This window comes from Gymnodraco acuticeps, unplaced genomic scaffold (assembly GCF_902827175.1).
Source record: "Gymnodraco acuticeps unplaced genomic scaffold, fGymAcu1.1, whole genome shotgun sequence".
Classification (NCBI taxonomy): Eukaryota; Metazoa; Chordata; class Actinopteri; order Perciformes; family Bathydraconidae; genus Gymnodraco; species Gymnodraco acuticeps.
The window spans coordinates 16209-35206 of NW_022991785.1; the positions used below are offsets into that span (position 1 = coordinate 16209).

At 39.1% G+C, this 18998-nt stretch overlaps 1 protein-coding gene across 1 annotated transcript in view; it reads left to right on the top strand.

Annotated features, from left to right (window-relative positions):
• Nucleotides 1–15601, top strand: part of LOC117535207 (A-kinase anchor protein 13-like) — a gene marked incomplete at its 5' end in the record, with an annotated part of 28643 nt that extends 13042 nt beyond the window's left edge. Inside the window, 5 exons of the mRNA XM_034199596.1 lie at nucleotides 1840–1987; nucleotides 3033–3135; nucleotides 6710–6752; nucleotides 7033–7144; nucleotides 15365–15601. Of these exons, the coding sequence (XP_034055487.1) occupies nucleotides 1840–1987; nucleotides 3033–3135; nucleotides 6710–6752; nucleotides 7033–7144; nucleotides 15365–15562 (604 nt within the window). The remainder of the gene's footprint in view (nucleotides 1–1839; nucleotides 1988–3032; nucleotides 3136–6709; nucleotides 6753–7032; nucleotides 7145–15364) is intronic.
• Nucleotides 15602–18998: the final 3397 nt, after the last annotated feature.

The window sequence follows — 18998 nt, forward strand, 5'->3', positions numbered from 1 at the left end:
TATGTTGGGAAATCCTGAGTCAGGCATTTCCTTTGAGATGTAGAGTCTCACTTATAAACATATTCTTTAAGCACTTTAAATGGTAAAGACCTCACTGTGGATGTCTCTCCTCTGGCTTCCCCCAAATACTTTCCCATACTTTGTTGTAGTTGCATCTCCTTTTCTTTCTCTTACTTTCCATCCTAAATGTGCACCTCGGTAGCTTGTGCTGTGTTGTTTTGATCAGAATCAGGTTTATCACCAGGAAGGTTGACACGCACAAGGAATTTGGCTTGGTGTCGTGGTGCATAGATACAAAAACAACAATTAAAAACTAATGCTGTCAAAATTATCGCGTTAACGGCGGTAATTAATTTTTTGAATTAATTGCGTTAAAATATTTAACGCATGTAACGCATGCGCAGAATGGCCCGCCCCATACATCCCACCAGTGGCAGCGCCAGGGTATGGCTGGGGTAGGCTACACCCATACCAAGAAATGGCTTAGCCCCACCATGAAAAATGATGTTAAAGTAAGCAAAATAAAGTCCGCCAACTCTCGCCGAGAATTGCACAGACAGCAGTTAGTAAGATTGATTTCAGTAGCCACTTGTCTGGAAATACCGAAGACCAGAAACGGTTTTGAAAACTTTTGTCACGTAGTGATCGTCTTCTCAATAGAACATCTTTGATAATGTCTTCTGGCCAATCAGAATCAAGATAACGGTGTGGTGTTGTTGCAGGAAGTCCAGACGGAGAATACTTTTGCTGTAGTACAGGGGTGCACATAACTGGTACGCAGGTTATGTGCGTAATTTCAAATGTGTACTGTCTGTCACTTGTGTCTCAAAGTGCATTTGCGTATACGTACTTGTGAAGCTTTTCCAGAAGGCGGTTAGATCACCGGACGACAGAGTCGGTCTCCGTGTGCACAGACAGGCTGCTGTTAACGTCGGTCTGTACAACGGAATTGTGCCAAAACTACACCAACCGGCTGCGGAGGGAGACTCCCCCCCTTCACTGGAGAACTGCGTTAAAACAGCTGATCACAACGTTCACACTCTGTGGTCACGAAGTACTCCACTAGCCCCCCCCCCCCGTCGACTTTCCTGAAGTACTCCCCCGTTGATAGAAATCAACACGTAATGAATTAAGACCCCACGGTTTGATGATTGATAGGTGTGTGGGCTGTCTTTCATTTTGACACACAGAAAAATGTTATAATAAACATACATACTGTAGGCTATGTTAAATGGATATATCCGCCTTCTTTCATTTATCTTTCCATTCCCACAACAATATACATAAAGAAATGACATATTTTGGACATAGTTTGAATGGTGATTAATCATGTTTAATTAATTTTTAAGCTGTGATTAATCTGATTACAAATGTTAATCATTTGACAGCCCTAAAAAACACATGTAGAAAACTACTTGAAGAAAACTATAATAACATTAAAAATATATAAAAACATATAGCAGTATTTACATTGAATATGATTGAAATCGTAGAAATAGAATTGGAATAAAATATGTGCAGTAATGAAAAACGAAATGATTGTAAACATTATGTGCATTCATGTAATGACTGATTGACATCTGAAACTGGTGTTGGCGCTCTTGTGCTTTCTACATAGCCATTGGAAAAAAGACAAGTTTTAGGAGGGCGACTGTCAATGAGATGTGGGACATGGTGTCAGTGTGCGCAGGAGAAGTGATAAACCCCTCTAACGGGGCTGAAACAGAGGGGTCTGAGGCTGCGATGGGTGATCTGTTTGGTATACATATGGCCCTGTAATATATTGTTCAGATATAGCATGAGCTTTAAGTAACCTCTGTCCTCTTTCTGTCCCCACAGCTACAGCCTGGAGGGTCTCAGCGGGATCCAGGAGGATCTGAGGGCCCCGGTCACAGCTCAGAGGCCCCTCAGAGTCCTGGAGCCCTCGAGGAGACAAGATTACCGGGGATCACTGGTGTCTCTGAGCGAGATCCAGGAGGAGCAGAGGGTCAGCACACACACACACACACACACACACACACACACACACACACACACACACACACACACACACACACACACACACACACACACACACACACACACACACACACACACACACACACACACACACACACACACACACACACACACACACACACTCAGAATCAGAATACCTTTATTCGTCCCACAGAGGGGGCATTTACATTTGTTACAGCAGAAAAGAGCCAAAGACAGCTTACACACACACACACACACACACACACGCACGCACACACACACACACACCCTTATGTCCCCATAAGGAAGGCAAGTCCCCACACATGACTGTAAACAGATTTAGGTCCCCACAAGGATAGTAATGCTAGGACACACACACACACACACACACATACAGACAGACAGAGATGCACACACACAAACGCACATATCATTTTCTATTGACATGTAAATAGACTTCTTGCACTATTTTGTATTTTTGTATTTTATTATATATGTTGTTGGAGGAGCTCAGGTCAGAACAATTACATTGTCATTTCTACACTGTAGCTTTGTGCAAATGACAATAAAACATTTGAATCTTTGAACACACACACACACACACTTCTATCCTTCAGATATCTTATCCTCATAATGTCTCGCAGTCCTGAGGGATCCTTAAAAGCGTCCTCGGTCTAATTCACACGAGAGGGAGATGTGTTTGTAAAGCTCGTACACAAACAACAACACTCGTAAACATCGAGGGGAACTTCAGTGAGCAGATTAGTAGGAATTAATAAACATGCTTTTCCTCCGGCGGCTCCTCATCAAAAATCATTCATTGAGTTTCCTGTTTCCTGTTTGAGTGGCTGCTAGACATAAAGACACAGCTTTCTAAATGAGCTTTTCATTCATTATCTTGTAGTCTTTTTTATAAACACTTCTAAAGTCAGCGTGTGAGTTCTGTCGGTGCACCTATTGAATGAGAAGTGCTCCATAAACACACGTTATGATCAGTGTTCTGGTTCCTCTTCTTAATGCACTGAGTTTGACTGAAGTGTGTTTGGGTGCAGAAATCGAGGCGCTATCGGCCCCTGAGGAACAGCTGTCCCCCGATGGCCCTCCCTCTCACCAAGTCTGTGTCCATGCTGGCCATCAGCCAGAGAGACCTCGATGGTGAGTGAACAGTCATGGTTACACCCTGTCATCATCTCTCTATAACCTGCCTTCAAATCTGAAGATATCAAAATGACGGGTGATAAAGAGTGAAAGCTATATATCTTATAAATGTTGCTCCACCTGTTAGGGTTGGCGAGGTTATACCTTTATATTCGTATCATTTATCAACCTGAGCAGAGGTCTAAGAATAACACCTGTAAAAAACTGAATCTGATTTCTACACCACCTTTTAGGTTAGGTTCATGTTTCTTAGGCGTTACAGTGTCTCTTTACCTGGACATGTCTCCCTCCTTCTCCCCGCTGTGTATATAACATTTCTTAATTGTATTTAATAAGTGTCCTGCTGTCTTTCTGTCTTCCTTCCTTCCTTCCTGCCCCCCCCAGCTGTGGGACACCTGAGGCGTAAGAGGAGAATTTCTTTCTCTTTCAACTTCCCCCTCATCAAATCTAAGTCTCAGTTCCTTTACGGGGAATCTTCATCTAGTGATGATGAGGACAACCTGAGTAAGTGATGATCTGTAGACGTAGCAACACTAGAGAATAGCTGTGGTGTTAGAGCGTCAGTAGTTTCCTATCTGGACCCAATGAAGGACCCAAAACATTAGGAATCAAGATGGGACCATTGGGTATAAGATATAAAACCTAAGACACAATGATAGTGAGCTTCTGGTTAGATATGACCATCCATGTTCTCATGAGAATGATTTGTGCATTTGTTATCTGTTGACTGCATCCTATAAATGATTGTTTATCAGTTTTTCTTTCTTTTTCTTTGTTTTTCTGATTTGTGGAGTTATATGTTTTATGTATGAAATAATGTAGTATCATGTCAGCCCTGTAACCATATATTTTCTCAAGAAGCAGAAAAAGAAACACATGTGAGATATTTATATTATTGTTAGGGCCAGAAAAGAACGGAGGACCTATTATGATCGCTTTGGTTTTCATTATTAAGTTCTCCTGGAAGTAAATCACATTTTTGAAGGCCTTACCTTTTAAACTTTACACTTTTACATGTTATATGTTCATGGTCGCGTTCTCGGACTCTCGCTAAAAACTCGCCCCATACAAGTTGCCAAAAGGCAGCCCCTCATTGAAGTTCTACCTCTACATTTGATCAGTGGCGAGCCGTGACTTTTATACCTAGGCCCTCTGACCCCCACCCCTTCCCTCGAGTTATTACGTCACAGCGTATACTTCAGCGGAATATCAAAACAACGGCCCGGGGTGCAAAACGCATCAATGAAAGCGACCCTCGACCACACAAAACAACACCTGTAGATAACCCTATTTGTGTTCTTTGAAATTGAAAAGGATATTGCATTGTGTTTGTTACTTTCGTTGCAGTTGTATGTTTTAAGTGTAATTTGGCATGCTTTTATTTTGAAGGCGAGTTAACGCTGTTGACAGGAAGTTGTTGTTGTTATGGAAACAAGAAAAGTTTCACAGCGGGCGGAACTTGTCATAAAGTCCGCGATAATAACACCCACCCATTTAGAGGGAAGATATGATTGGTCAATTGTACTGTCATTTGACATTACTCTCTCGTTCAGCTACTATAGCTGGCCCTCTGTGAATTCATAGCTGGACCGCCTGGACGTCCAACAGCTCCTCTCTTCACTCGCAGAGACGAGCTTCTTTCATTTAACTCTTCACATTCCAACAGAAACTGAATAGGCAGATTCGAAGGATTTATTTCTTTGGAAATGTTATTTGAAATACAATTAAATCAAGTTATTTTGATAAAACTAATGAAAAATATAACTACAAAAATATATAAACCAATATATTTTTTTTTTTAATGTTTTTAAATATTATTTTGTAGAATATCTTAAGCCCTCACAGAGGGCCTAGAGGGCCCTGACGGCTCGCCACTGCATTTGGTATTTGGTAGCTATATGTAGCACGGTGAGATGCACAAAAAAGCCTCTTGGAGTCATACCGTAAACTTGTGCACTTTTCACATTAATATGGCCAGTTCTTTCTCATTGCCCCAGTAGAAACACAGACCACACTTTTCCCTCATCATCCTGTTTAAGATTTGCCTCTCTGATGCAGAGCAGGTCAGAGGAGAGAGAAACGATTGCCTGGGAAGGTGTATAGCTACGTTTAACGGATTCAAAAGAATGTGTGGTGATTTCTGGGCAAAGCCTGCAGTGTTTGCCTTGATGTGAAATCAGAAAGAAACACAACTAGGTCAGAGATTAAGTAACAGATAGAAACAGTTTGGCAGGAAATCTGACCTTAAAATACTGCATGAAAAGGAAAAGTGTGTATTGAGAGTTCACGAGGTTCGATGTGTTGCAGTCAGATATTTGTTGGAGCCGGTCTCCAGCAGCCATTAGTGTCCCGGCACCGGATCAAAGGAAACTCTTTGAAACACTTTGAGCTCCGGCTCCTGGCCTCAGTGAGGGTCCATCCAGAGCCGCTCTGTTATTGGCTCAAACACAGTGAGAGCCGTTCTGTTATTGGCTCAAACACACACACACACACACACACACACACACACACACACACACACACACACACACACACACACACACACACACACACACACACACACACACACACACACACACACACACACACACACACACACACAGCACACCCACAGCCACACACAGCCACACACACACACACAGCCACACACACACACAGCCACACACACACACACAGCCACACACACACACACAGCCACACACACACATCCACACACACACACACAGCCACACACACATCCACACAACCACACACACACATAGCCACACACACATCCACACAACCACACACACACACACAGCCACACACACACACACACACACAGCCACACACACACACACACACACACCACACACACACACACACACACACACACACACACACACACACACACACACACAGTGAGAGGAGCTAATGCTAACACCTGGACGCTACAGGTAGCTGTTGAAGGACAGGAGGGCGTGCATTACGTATTCATCAGCCAAAAACTCACATATTTTACTTTTATACACTTTTTTTGTATATTTTTTAGGGTATTCCTATTTTTACATCACTTTTTTATTTCTTTCACATCATTTTAGGATATGTTTTTATTATTTCCAGACATTTCCCCAGTCATTTGTAGAGATTGTATTAAATGTTCAATTATTTAAGACACTTTCTATGTAACTTTCCATTTTTTACCTCATTTTTGGACATTTTAACAAATGTTGGAGACCTTCTTCCAGATGAGTAGCTGCACATCCTTAGAGCTCTTTCATTGTAGGATTAAGTGAATATTTATATTGACATCATATATTTGAATTGCACTTTTTGCCCTAGCATTAATTACATTTTAATCTGGTATTCAAGGTATTTTTTAACGTCTCACCTAGAAGTCTAACTTACTCAAAGTTCAGGTAAATAGAGAATAACCTGGTGGTAAGTGCGGTCAACCTCAAGCTGAGATTGTACTCAGAGGGGAGAGGGAGAACTTCCAAAAACACAGTAAATAAAAAACTTCTCCAGTTTTTTTTATTTGTATGGTTTTTTAATGAATCTTTACCGCTGACTTCCTCTCATTTCTCTCCAGGTATGAGGTCGTTTTCCAGCGCCTCTGGGTCACTAGCATACAGGTCGGTCCAACACACACACACACACACACACACACACACACACACACACACACACACACACACACACACACACACACACACACACACACACACACACACACACACACACACACACACACACACACGGCAGCTGCACCTTTTATAGTCCTATAAAGGCACTGTGTGGCTGTGGTTCTCTACAGGACCTTTATAGTGCTGTAAAGAGCTGCTTCAGGAATGTGTGAACAGGTATGAATGCAGCTGTAAGAGGATATATATTAAGTGTGTGTGTGTGTTGCAGTATATCAGAGGAGGAGCCCGGCCCTCTGCGCAGCGACGCTGATGGAAAGAGTACGACGAAAGTCAGCCGGACGTTCAGCTACCTCAAGAACAAGATGTACAAGAAAACCAGGGTACGAGTTTCATTATCCTTCAAACATCTACTATCCCCTACAGACTGTACTGTGTCTCATGTGAAGTGTGTTGCCCTCCTGCTACTCCTTTAAAGAGAAACTAACACACTTTCAAAATGCATTGATCATTTATTCTGCATTTTTTTACATATATGTTGACCATACATATTTTCGATCTATTATTTGACCTATATTTCATACATTTTACATATTTTACATAGTTTATTTATATTATTATACCTTTGACATTTTGCACATATTATTCAGACATTTATTACATATTTCCCCAAAGAAATCTCCCATATTTCAGACATTTTTAATTATATTTCAGAGGTTTATTCACATATTTATAGGACATTTTTTCACGTATTTTTTCTAATATTTCTCATACTTTCCAAACTTTTTCCATTTGCTCTTCAGACATTTGATGAAAAAACAATGTAGGCATTTTATTACTTATTTTTAGGAAATGTTTCAATTATATATCAGACATTTCCCACATATTTTCCGGACATTTAATTACATTTAGTACTCAAAGTTATTTACATAATGATAGGACATGACTCAGCACCGCTATGAAACACTCAGTGGTGACATCATGCTGTTTGACATCAAGACATTTGTTTTGCAAATACAAAAAGGAGAAGCACACACTTTTGTGTGTGTGTGTGTGTGTGTGTGTGTGTGTGTGTGTGTGTGTGTGTGTGTGTGTGTGTGTGTGTGTGTGTGTGTGTGTGTGTGTGTGTGTGTGTGTGTGTGTGTGTGTGTGTGTGTGTGTGTGTGTGTGTGTGTGTGTGTGTGTGTGTGTGTGTGTGTGTGTGTGTGTGTGTGTGTGTGTGTGTGTGTGTGTGTGTGTGTGTGTGTGTGTGTGTGTGTGTGTGGTGTGTGTGTGTGGGGGGGGGTGTGTGTGTGTGTGTGTGTATACCAGTGGCGAACCGCGGCCCTGTCTGTAGACACACCCCCCCCGCCGTTCACTGAATTGTCGTCTTGAAAACGGTACTCACAACAATTCCGCAACAACTTCCTCTTCACATGTTGCACTTGGCATTTCAACGTTAAAACCAATAAAACGGCATGAATTGCTTCGTCACATTCATCTAGATCCTCTGTCTCGAGCCAGTTAACTAGCGGGCCTTCTAGAATACCCTGGAACCGAGGGGAACTCTGAAAGAACACGCCCATTGGCTACAAATCAATATATGATTGGTTGATCAAACTGTCAGTCCAAACGCACGCTCTCATTCAGTGCAACGGCCAGAGCATTCGATCAAGGATGTAGAATACCTTGGTGAAGGATATTCTACCCAGAGACCCAGAACAAGATCTGATTGGTTGCTTTCTTTTCTAACACAAAACCACTGAAATGCGTAGTGCATGGTCCGAGAAGGACAAACAAATCAACGTAACACTGTGATATTACAGATCAACAACACGGATACGATTCTCATTTATTCATTTTATTACATTTTATTTATTTAATTAAATCGATGTTTTGTTTGTTTTATCCGAGTGTTCCAGGGTATTCTCTGCATACCGTGACGGTTCGCCACTGCGTAATACTGACACTGAGGATTGCTTTCTGTTTCACTGTCCTGTCTACAAGGACATATGATATGTTCTTTTAGTAAAATGACATCAATGTATGTGGATTTTCTGGTCGGATGACGATGAAAAACCTCAGAAGAAATGACCTTTTTAGGCAGATTTATTTCTGCATAGCGTAGGCGCTATTTCATTAAAGCCCGAGCAATGACATAAGACTTACTTTCACAACATCAAAACATGTTTCACCACTGCAACTGCTTTATTGTGTCTTTTGAGAGCCCATTAGGATTAGGCACATGTGCACGACACCAACATATAGACAGACATTTGTTAATTAAACCGTCAATATTTAGATTTTAAAATTACCCTCATAAAAAGTCCTGTTTGGGGCAAAGTGGGTCCAGATATAAGCTTAAACTGTGCGATAGTGCAGGCGTTGCAGAGAGACACAGAGGGCGAACAGGAAGTGAAACAGGAAGCTGGAGCTGTGGTTTATATAATCTCTTCTCTAACCTCAGTCTGCTTTTAAAGAGACAGAACAGAGCCACAGGTCAGCCGTATGGATCGTGGTTTTGCCGATAATAAGACCATTTAAAAACGTTGATGTTGAAATTGACACCTGGTTATTGGATTGCATCCATAATATACTGTATATATTACAAATATTCAGTGACAACCAACGAAGCCACCTCAGCGACCTCAGACCTGTCACACACCACTTTTAACTATCAGATTGAAATGGACGTGACTTTTTAAAATCAAAGATATGAAAAACATTCGATTTTTGCCGTGTTTGCTCGTAATCCAGCCTCCTTGTTCACACGCCCTTTTCCAAACTGAATGTATGTTATTCCTATTGCTTTGGATGGTGAAAATAGGATTAGTAAACCTAACTAACTAACATACGTTTGGGGAGATTAACAGTACATGTTTTATCATTTATTCACATATATCTGACATTTTCCACACATTTTAGGACGTTTTTTTTATTTCTTTGCGCCTTTCTTGATATTTCTTCACCCATTTCTTTGCATGTCAACGGTCTGGAACTCCTCCATAGACACTGCTTGTGGAAACCTGTTAAAGATGACAAAGCTACTTCTTAAAGCTCTTCTCTTTTGAGTTGTGCTTCAGTTTCTCCACAGTCTCAGTGTTCTTTAAGAGGATGTCGTTTGTGCAGTTTTGAAACAGCGTCTTCAGCAGAGGGTCATTGCAGTAACAGAGGCTCACTTCCTCATCGCCTTTCTCCTGATGGAGCCTCACAGCTGGTATCAGACAGACAGACACACAAACACACACACACACACACACAGACGGACAGCGATGTTGTACAGGAGGTTCGCAGGGAGCCATGGCTTCTCACTAAGGTGGAGATGTTGGCTGGAGGTAGGCTAATATAGTTCATAGTTGTGACTGTCCTAGTGTTAAAAGGCTCGTTGCAGCCGTATGAGCCGATGTCTTGTTTTCCAGTGAAGTCGTCGCCGGTTAAAGTGTCCTTCACTCTTTCTGTTTGAATCTGTCGTAAGAGGTTACTTCTGAATGCTTGTGGCCAAAATCTAAACGAGCTAAAAAAAATGAAGACAGCAGTGATGTACACCGACTGGCATTTGGCAGGGAGCCACAAGGTTCCTTTTTCAAGTATGTTTGCTTAATTCAGTTGTTTAAATGTCGCTAGTGGTTACTCCTGTTCTGAACGCTTTTAGCCAAAATATAAAAATCCTAAAAAAAGTATTAACTTAAAAATAATTGGTCGTCCTTGCTATATTTGTGAAGCATCATATTTAAAAGAAAAATGATTATTGAAATAAGATACTGTGGTTTCTAGTTTTTGGAAGTGTTAGACCAGCTTTGGTTAAGCAGCTGTTGCAGGAAGTGAGAATGAGGAAGTATTCACGTCCTTTACTTAAGTAAAAGTCACAATACGCGTTAAAAGACAGCTTTTAAAAGCCCACTTGTGTAAAAGTACAAAGGTGTGATCAGAAATAGTAGACAAAAGTCAAATGAAAATAAAAAGTACTTAAAGAAACTCCATGTGTCATATATTATTAAATGCATGACATTATAATATTTGTAGTGTTGGATGAATAAAGTTGTTTACTGTTCTAAATAATAATTCATGATAAAGACTTCTTATTCAAGTCTTCAAATGCTCTACTTTAAAGAGTCCTCTCCTGCTGATGTTCAGGTGTATATCAGTATGTAGTGTCTCTACTTTAAAGAGTCCTCTCCTGCTGATGTTCAGGTGTATATCAGTATGTAGTGTCTCTACTTTAAAGAGTCCTCTCCTGCTGATGTTCAGGTGTATATCAGTATGTAGTGTCTCTACTTTAAAGAGTCCTCTCCTGCTGATGTTCAGGTGTATATCAGTATGTAGTGTCTCTACTTTAAAGAGTCCTCTCCTGCTGATGTTCAGGTGTATATCAGTATGTAGTGTCTCTACTTTAAAGAGTCCTCTCCTGCTGATGTTCAGGTGTATATCAGTATGTAGTGTCTCTACTTTAAAGAGTCATCTCCTGCTGATGTTCAGGTGTATATCAGTATGTAGTGTCTCTACTTTAAAGAGTCCTCTCCTGCTGATGTTCAGGTGTATATCAGTATGTAGTGTCTCTACTTTAAAGAGTCCTCTCCTGCTGATGTTCAGGTGTATATCAGTATGTAGTGTCTCTACTTAAAGAGTCCTCTCCTGCTGATGTTCAGGTGTATATCAGTATGTAGTGTCTCTACTTTAAAGAGTCCTCTCCTGCTGATGTTCAGGTGTATATCAGTATGTAGTGTCTCTACTTTAAAGAGTCCTCTCCTGCTGATGTTCAGGTGTATATCAGTATGTAGTGTCTCTACTTTAAAGAGTCCTCTCCTGCTGATGTTCAGGTGTATATTAGTATGTAGTGTCTCTACTTTAAAGAGTCCTCGCCTGCTGATGTTCAGGTGTATATCAGTATGTAGTGTCTCTACTTTAAAGAGTCCTCTCCTGCTGATGTTCAGGTGTATATCAGTATGTAGTGTCTCTACTTTAAAGATTGGTTAGCTGGCCGGCTGGCCGGTTCTGTTGTGATTGGTCAACAGCTTAAAGATGTCCCGCCCCTTAGCCTATCATGTACAATATGTTGAAGCCAATAGAAGCGCATAATGATGTCAATATGTTAAGGAAATAAACAAAGGAGTCCAATGGAGTGGGATTGTAGCCTTTGCAGACCATTAACATGCACAAAAACCTATAAAACACACTACAGGAAAGAGAACACCCGGAAAAAGCAGAATAGGGCCTCTTTAAACCATGCCATATCTGAATGAGCTGCAGTGTGTCAGAACTCTGCGGTCTCCTCTAACCAAGAGGCCCGCGGCGGCCATTAAGAAAGCTGGAAACTCCACTTCCCGTTTCCTCTGGGTTTGGGTGGAGGCTCTGTGATGCCATGCAGGAGAAAAGCAGCTCTGTTCTCCCGGCTGGGCTTCACGGTGATTATGATTCAGCTCTGCGCTCAGAGATGACCAACAGCTGAGGATGACCTCGTTCTCAGCTGTTATGGAAAGGTCACAGATTTGATTCCCAGACAGCGAGTCTCCGTCTGGAGTCATGCTTCCTGAAGAGGAGCTGAACCCTCCCTGAGGTTTCATCATGAGGATGGTTGAGGAACAGTAGCTGAGGAAACTACAAAATATAGGAAACTACATGATATAGATATCATATTTTATTACTGTCCGTCCTGTTAGGCCCCAAGCCTGTTTTTCAGGTTTCAGGCTCTAAAATGACATTCCCAGAACAAATGACCATATCTTCCCTTCTAAAAGGGTTAAATTAATAATCTTTTTTCAAAGTAATGATATACCTGTGAGTTGGATGTAGAAAAGTCAGAATCAATATAGATGTTTTTTATTTTAAAGAAAATTCAGATTGAACATGGTAAAAAAACTGTAAATTATAGTGTCCGTCCAAAAGATATTGTGTACTTATAGTGAAAACTAACATTGGATGATGGGTTTAGTAGACTAAACGCTTTAGGAATCCAAAGTACAACATATAATAAGTATCCTGTATCAACATTGATGCAAAACAAGTGATGTTTGATCTTTTTAGACAGATTTAGCAAAAAAAACCTCTTCTGTGGCCATTTGGGTGGATTTTTCTTATCTCTGGCCCCCCTTGTTCGATTTTGACATGTGACATCTCTTTCTGTTAGAGCCAATAGAATCCAAGGGAAATCGTCCCGCACACACTCATGTTAAAAAAAAAGCAGCGGAAAAGCCGTTTTATTTCTTATGGATTATCAGAACATTTAAAAGGTGACGCAGTCACATTGGATTAACCTATGGATTAACTACAGCATCGTTTTGATCGTTTTAATGCCATTGAAGACCAGTTTAGACCAGACAAAGACGAAGGTAAGCCATGTTAGCTTTGTGGGCTACCTAGCGCCACTTGTTTTGATGTACGTTTTTGTTGATAACGTCGCGAGTTTGTATCTTTCAGTGTTGAGGTGGGCACCGTTAGATTCTGTGCCTCCTTGCGGTCATAAACGATGTGTTGGATGTGCACCTAGGATAAGTAATAAGGGAGCTAGGAGTGATTATCAGTGCAGTAATAGGTTAGCATTTTTCGCTCAGGGGTAATTTAGATGCTTCTTATGAGACTTCAATTCAAAATTCAATTCAAAACCTTTATTTATACAGATAAAACCCATTGAGATCATAGACCTCTTTTACAATGGTGACCTGCTTCAATTAGTTCCAAACATTAATACAAACATGACAGAAAACAAAGGACATTATATGATACTACAGTTTGTATACTAGTAGCATTTACAGACACCAATATTTTCTGACTTGTGTTTTGTTTTGGTAAAAATGGTTTGTATCGTCAGTTAGCTGAGATTATTCCCGTTAATCTGGTATAACACATGAATAGGTTCTTAAATATTAAGATCCCCTGAGACACAGTGTCGTGAAAAAAAAAAAAAAAAAGTACCCGCCGGCGGGGACCTTGGGGTTTAACAGTTTATGTCTTGTGTTCAAACCCCTTCCCCCACATCATTACTAGGTCAGTTCATACTGCTCTCTGTTGTGTATTTTAATCTAATGTACTTCCTCTTTGTTTGTTGTTTGAATTGTACTTTTTTATCGAGTACTTTTTGAGTAGATTCTTACACTATTATTATTTTTTGAAGATTTTAACTTCTTATAGTCATGCAAATATCCCTATTTTATTCATATTTTGTGTGCACATTATTCGTTGTTTTAGTTTATATACATATGTTTATTTAATTAAATATTTGATTGGACAATTTTTTTTTATCGTCTTACGTTTATATAAATATTTACCTTAAATATATATAATTTTTTATTTAATATAATTTATTTTATCTTTAATTTAATTTAATTTTTGATTGCACATTCTTACTTCAAATACATATTTTTTTCTCTATTTAATTTAATTTTTTATTCAACGTTTTACTTTAACTTTTCATCATTATCGAAACATCTTTAACTTGAACTTCTTATACTTATGTGAATATTTTTGACATTTATATTTTTCATTTTATTTCCATCTCAAATAGAGAATCTATCAAGCCCTTTGAAACTCTGATTTTGAGTTAAAGATTCTTACTCTATTATTATTTTTATGAAGATGTTAACTTCTTATAGTCATGTAATTATCATTATTTTATTTGTATTGCACATTATTATTATTATTATTATTATTATTATTATTATTATTTTATATACATATTTTAATATAATTTCATCTTTTTGTTGGAGAATGTATTTTATCTTCTTACGTTCATAAAAATATTTTTATTTATTCGTATTTCTACTATTTTTATTTTGTATTTTTTTATTGGACATTTTAATTTGTATTTTCATTGTTAATATAATTTTTTTATTTGAATTTCTTTTTAATGTAAATTCTTACTTCAAATAAATATATTTTTCTCTATTTTATTTTATTTTTTATTCAACGTCTTACTTTAACTTCTCATCAGTATCATTATTTTTATTTCACATTCTAACTTCTACTTCTTATACTTATACTATATTTTTCATTTCATTTCCATCTCAAATAGAGAACCTATCAAGCCCTTTGAAACTCTGATTTTGAGTTAAAGTTTATTATAATTACCACTAATCAGATGAACTGATCCGACTCCCTTTAATATCCAAAAGTCTCCTAACGAGGCCATTTGTTGAGTCTAAATAAAGCATCTCTTAATAAGCGAAGCCCCCTGCTGTGCGCTGCATCTCAGTGATCATGGAAGCCGACATGTTGTTATAGGTGTTTGTCTGACTGCCTGACTCTGATCTGTTCTGCCTGTGCAGGAGAAGGAGAAGAAGAGCCGACATGTTGTTATAGGTGTTTGTCTGACTGCCTGACTCTGATCTGTTCTGCCTGTGCAGGAGAAGGAGAAGAAGATCCGACATGTTGTTATAGGTGTTTGTCTGACTGCCTGACTCTGATCTGTTCTACCTGTGCAGGAGAAGGAGAAGAAGAGCCGACATGTTGTTATAGGTGTTTGTTTGTCTGACTGCCTGACTCTGATCTGTTCTGCCTGCGTTGTTATAGGTGTTTGTCTGACTGCCTGACTCTGATCTGTTCTACCTGTGCAGGAGAAGGAGAAGAAGATCCGACATGTTGTTATAGGTGTTTGTCTGACTGCCTGACTCTGATCTGTTCTACCTGTGCAGGAGAAGGAGAAAGATAAGGATGGGAAGGAGAAGGAGAAGAAGGCGATAAACGGACATCTTTTCTCCCCGCTGACCCCAGGTCAGGGCCAGTGCTTCCAGTGCAGCAAAGCCTTCAACAGCAAGGATGCCTTCCTCTGCTCACGTGAGTCTATCTGTTGTTTGTTGTTGTTTATTCCAGCTCACTGTCATTGTTTGTGACGCATCGGGACTTCTGTTGCTTTAAGTTGAATAAAAGCCCTTTATTGTCAATCTTTCAGTTTGCGTGTACAGACAGAGAGATCGAAATACGGTTTCCCACAATCCAGAATACAAAAACAAATATGTATAAAAATATGTATATACATACACAATCAACATTGTTGGGATAAAGTGCAGCGAGGCGGTCGTTATGGAAAACCAAACACCCGACATATTGGGCTTATTACACGGCCACATACTAAACACACTAACGACTCGACTCCCAATATTAATGTTATTGATTTTATTGACTTGAAAATGATCGTATGATCGTATTGCTTCCGTTAAGAAAAAAACTACGGCAACAACAACTTAATGTAAATGAAATGGCAGCACTGATCAAGGTGTTGAATAGGGCTGCAACAAACGACTCATTTGATAATCGATTAATCTATCGATTAATGAAACGATTAATCGACTATTCTGACTTTTATGCCTTGCACAATTTCTCAAACGCTCTTATTTAGCCATCAACTTTTAGATTTAGCTTGAGGTTGTTTTAGGCATGTGGAAACTAACAATGAAGACAATAAAGATGAATACTTGATTAAAAAATACATATATTATTAAATTAACAATTTTGTTGTCTTTTTGCATTTTAGAAACGAGTTGGCGACACTAAGACTGCGATATATTGTTTTTGTAGCAATAATACATATGACATATATTTTTTAAATGTCTCCAGTACCGATAAAAAAGACCAATAACGTTGGAGCTTAACGGCGCGTAAAACACACGTGATGACGTCACCAACGAATCGACGACTGAATTAGTTGGCAACTAATTTGGTAATCGATTTTAATCGATTAAGTCGATTAGTTGTTGCACCCCTAGTGTTGAACCCTAACCAGTCCTTAAACACTTTACTTTCTGTCTGTTAACCTCTTTTATTTTCTCTCTCTTGATCCTCCTTAGCAACGGTCATTATGTTGCTTAGCAGCAGTGTGTTATCGACTATTGATAACTTCAGAAATATCCAAATTGACCAATCAGAATCAAGTTTTCAACTGAGCTGTGTTTTTAAAGGTTTCTAATGCTCATGTATTTTTAAATTGAAGACATGTAAAGGTGGAAAACACAGAATTGGATATACTGTGAGGGGAATCTGACGAGGTCTGCTAGTGGCTTTTTAAATGTGCAAAACTCACCTGTCTTCAATCCAACTTCACGTATTTTGATAAAGATTGGTGCAGTTAAACGTTATTTTAGTTATTATAAACCTTTTTTAATTGTCGTACTGATCATAATAGTAGTACAGGTTAACCAACTTTCTTGCTGATGTAAATACAGTTTAAAGGATGAAACATTCATAGTTTGATATCTGTGTTTCAGTATGTTGCAATGTTTCAAATGAAAGGGCTCTTGTCTGAGCTTCAGGATCATTTTGATGATCTCTAAACCTGAATGCAACACAGACAACAGCAGAACAGCTTGTGCATTGTTTTCCTCTGAAGCAGCAGCAGCAGCTCGAAAGAGGATGTTCTGTATTGCTAAAGCTTTTTGCTGGAAACCTAGAAAAAAGGAAAGGTCCTTAAAAGGAGAAGCAGCTCTGAGATGGATCGCAGTCACAATCTGACTCAGAAACAGCCTCTTCTTGTTTGGTGACGGTGTTTTGGGGATGTGTGCAGATGTGTGGCTGGTGTCCATTCAACAGAAAACACTGATCCTTTGTGTGAGATTAGCTGGAGCGAGTTAGACGTCCACAATAAGCTGCAAAATACCCAATAAAACCATTAAAGAGCAGAAACACGCCGCAGGAATTTCAGCTGGTTTTACTGTGCACGTCATAATTAGAGACAATCAACGTTTTTCGTGCAGTAACAGAAGTCAAATGTCTCTCTGACGGTACGACTGCTGCTTTCTTATTTTACTTCCAGATAATTTCTCAGGCTGTGCGTCAGGGATGATGTAACCCTCACAGCGGACATGTTGTTTGACAGGAAACATGACGAGGTCTGTCAGTGGTTTGCAACATGTCTGTGAAACTCACCTGGAAACAAGCTTCTGTTGATCAATCGCGCTTTACCTGTAGAGCTACTTTCAAATGAGGAATTGGTGCAGTTCAACTTAAAGGGGACCTATCATGCAAAATGCACTTTGTGATGTCTTTTATACATCAACATGTGTCCCCGGTGCGTCAGGGAACTCACGCAGCGTCAGAAAATAAAACCCTCTCTCTTTTCCTCCGTACCCAAATCTCTAAAAACGGGGAACAACAGGGTTTCCGTTAGCCGGTAATTACTGGTTTTTAGCTGGTAAAATGTAATAAAAACCGGTAAATTCAAAACCTGCCGGTCAAAATGTCCGATGCTCCGATCGATTGGCCGCCGGTCATTATCGGCCGATATTCACTCTTAATCTGTGCTCTCTAGAAAGGCAGATCAGGAGAGCTGGATCTGATCGATATGGACATAAACACGAGTGAAGTATAACCGGACGCAAGAGAGAGAGAGATCAGATCAGCTGCTGCAAAAAAGTATATATCTGAGACCTACGCTATTGCCTAAAAATAGCATGATAGTTGACCTTTAAGACTGGCGACAAAAAAGACAAAAACAATGCAACAAACATAAATAAATTGTAAAAATGTTATACCCTTTAAAGCAGTGTTTCTCAAACTGTTTCATACCAAGGACCACCTAACCAATAAAAAAACACTCGCGGACCACCTAACTCCACAAATATCAAAAAACACATCGTTTTTCTAGAACAGATTACAAATCGCCTGAAAATGGTACAAACAAGTGGCAACATGTGTGACGAAGGTGTTGCGCTGGGCTATCATGCAATCAAAAGAAACTTAAGCTCGCTCCATTGCGGAGATATTCCCGCGAGAGTGCGGAAAACTGAAATTTATTTATTTATTTCAATTGTGAAATGTTACCAATATACTCACGGACCACTAGGGGGCGCTCACGGACCACCAGTGGTCCGCGGACCACACTTTGAGAAGCACTGCTTTAATTAAAATAAGCTTTTAACACATTAACAATAAAATAGGATAACTTGAACACACTGAAATTGATGATTATAAAATACAAATAAAATATGTAAATGATCCAATGTCAATACTTTAAAATGAGGTATTGATAACATAAGAATAGAAGATAATACAATTGATAAAAAAAACTATAAATAGGATATCACTTTACAACTTGTGTTCAGCAAAATATAAAATATAATTAAATTGTAATAAAAAATATGTGTATAAAAACATGGAAAATATACCATAATATTAAATCATAACAATTAATATATATCTACTTTACTTTAATACCATAAATACAAAATGAGGATTACATTCAAATACATTTTAAACAGTAAAATAATTAAATCCAATTTAAAAAGAAACGTCTATAATAAACCACTCTTAATTAAACGCCTAGCTTCACAGTTA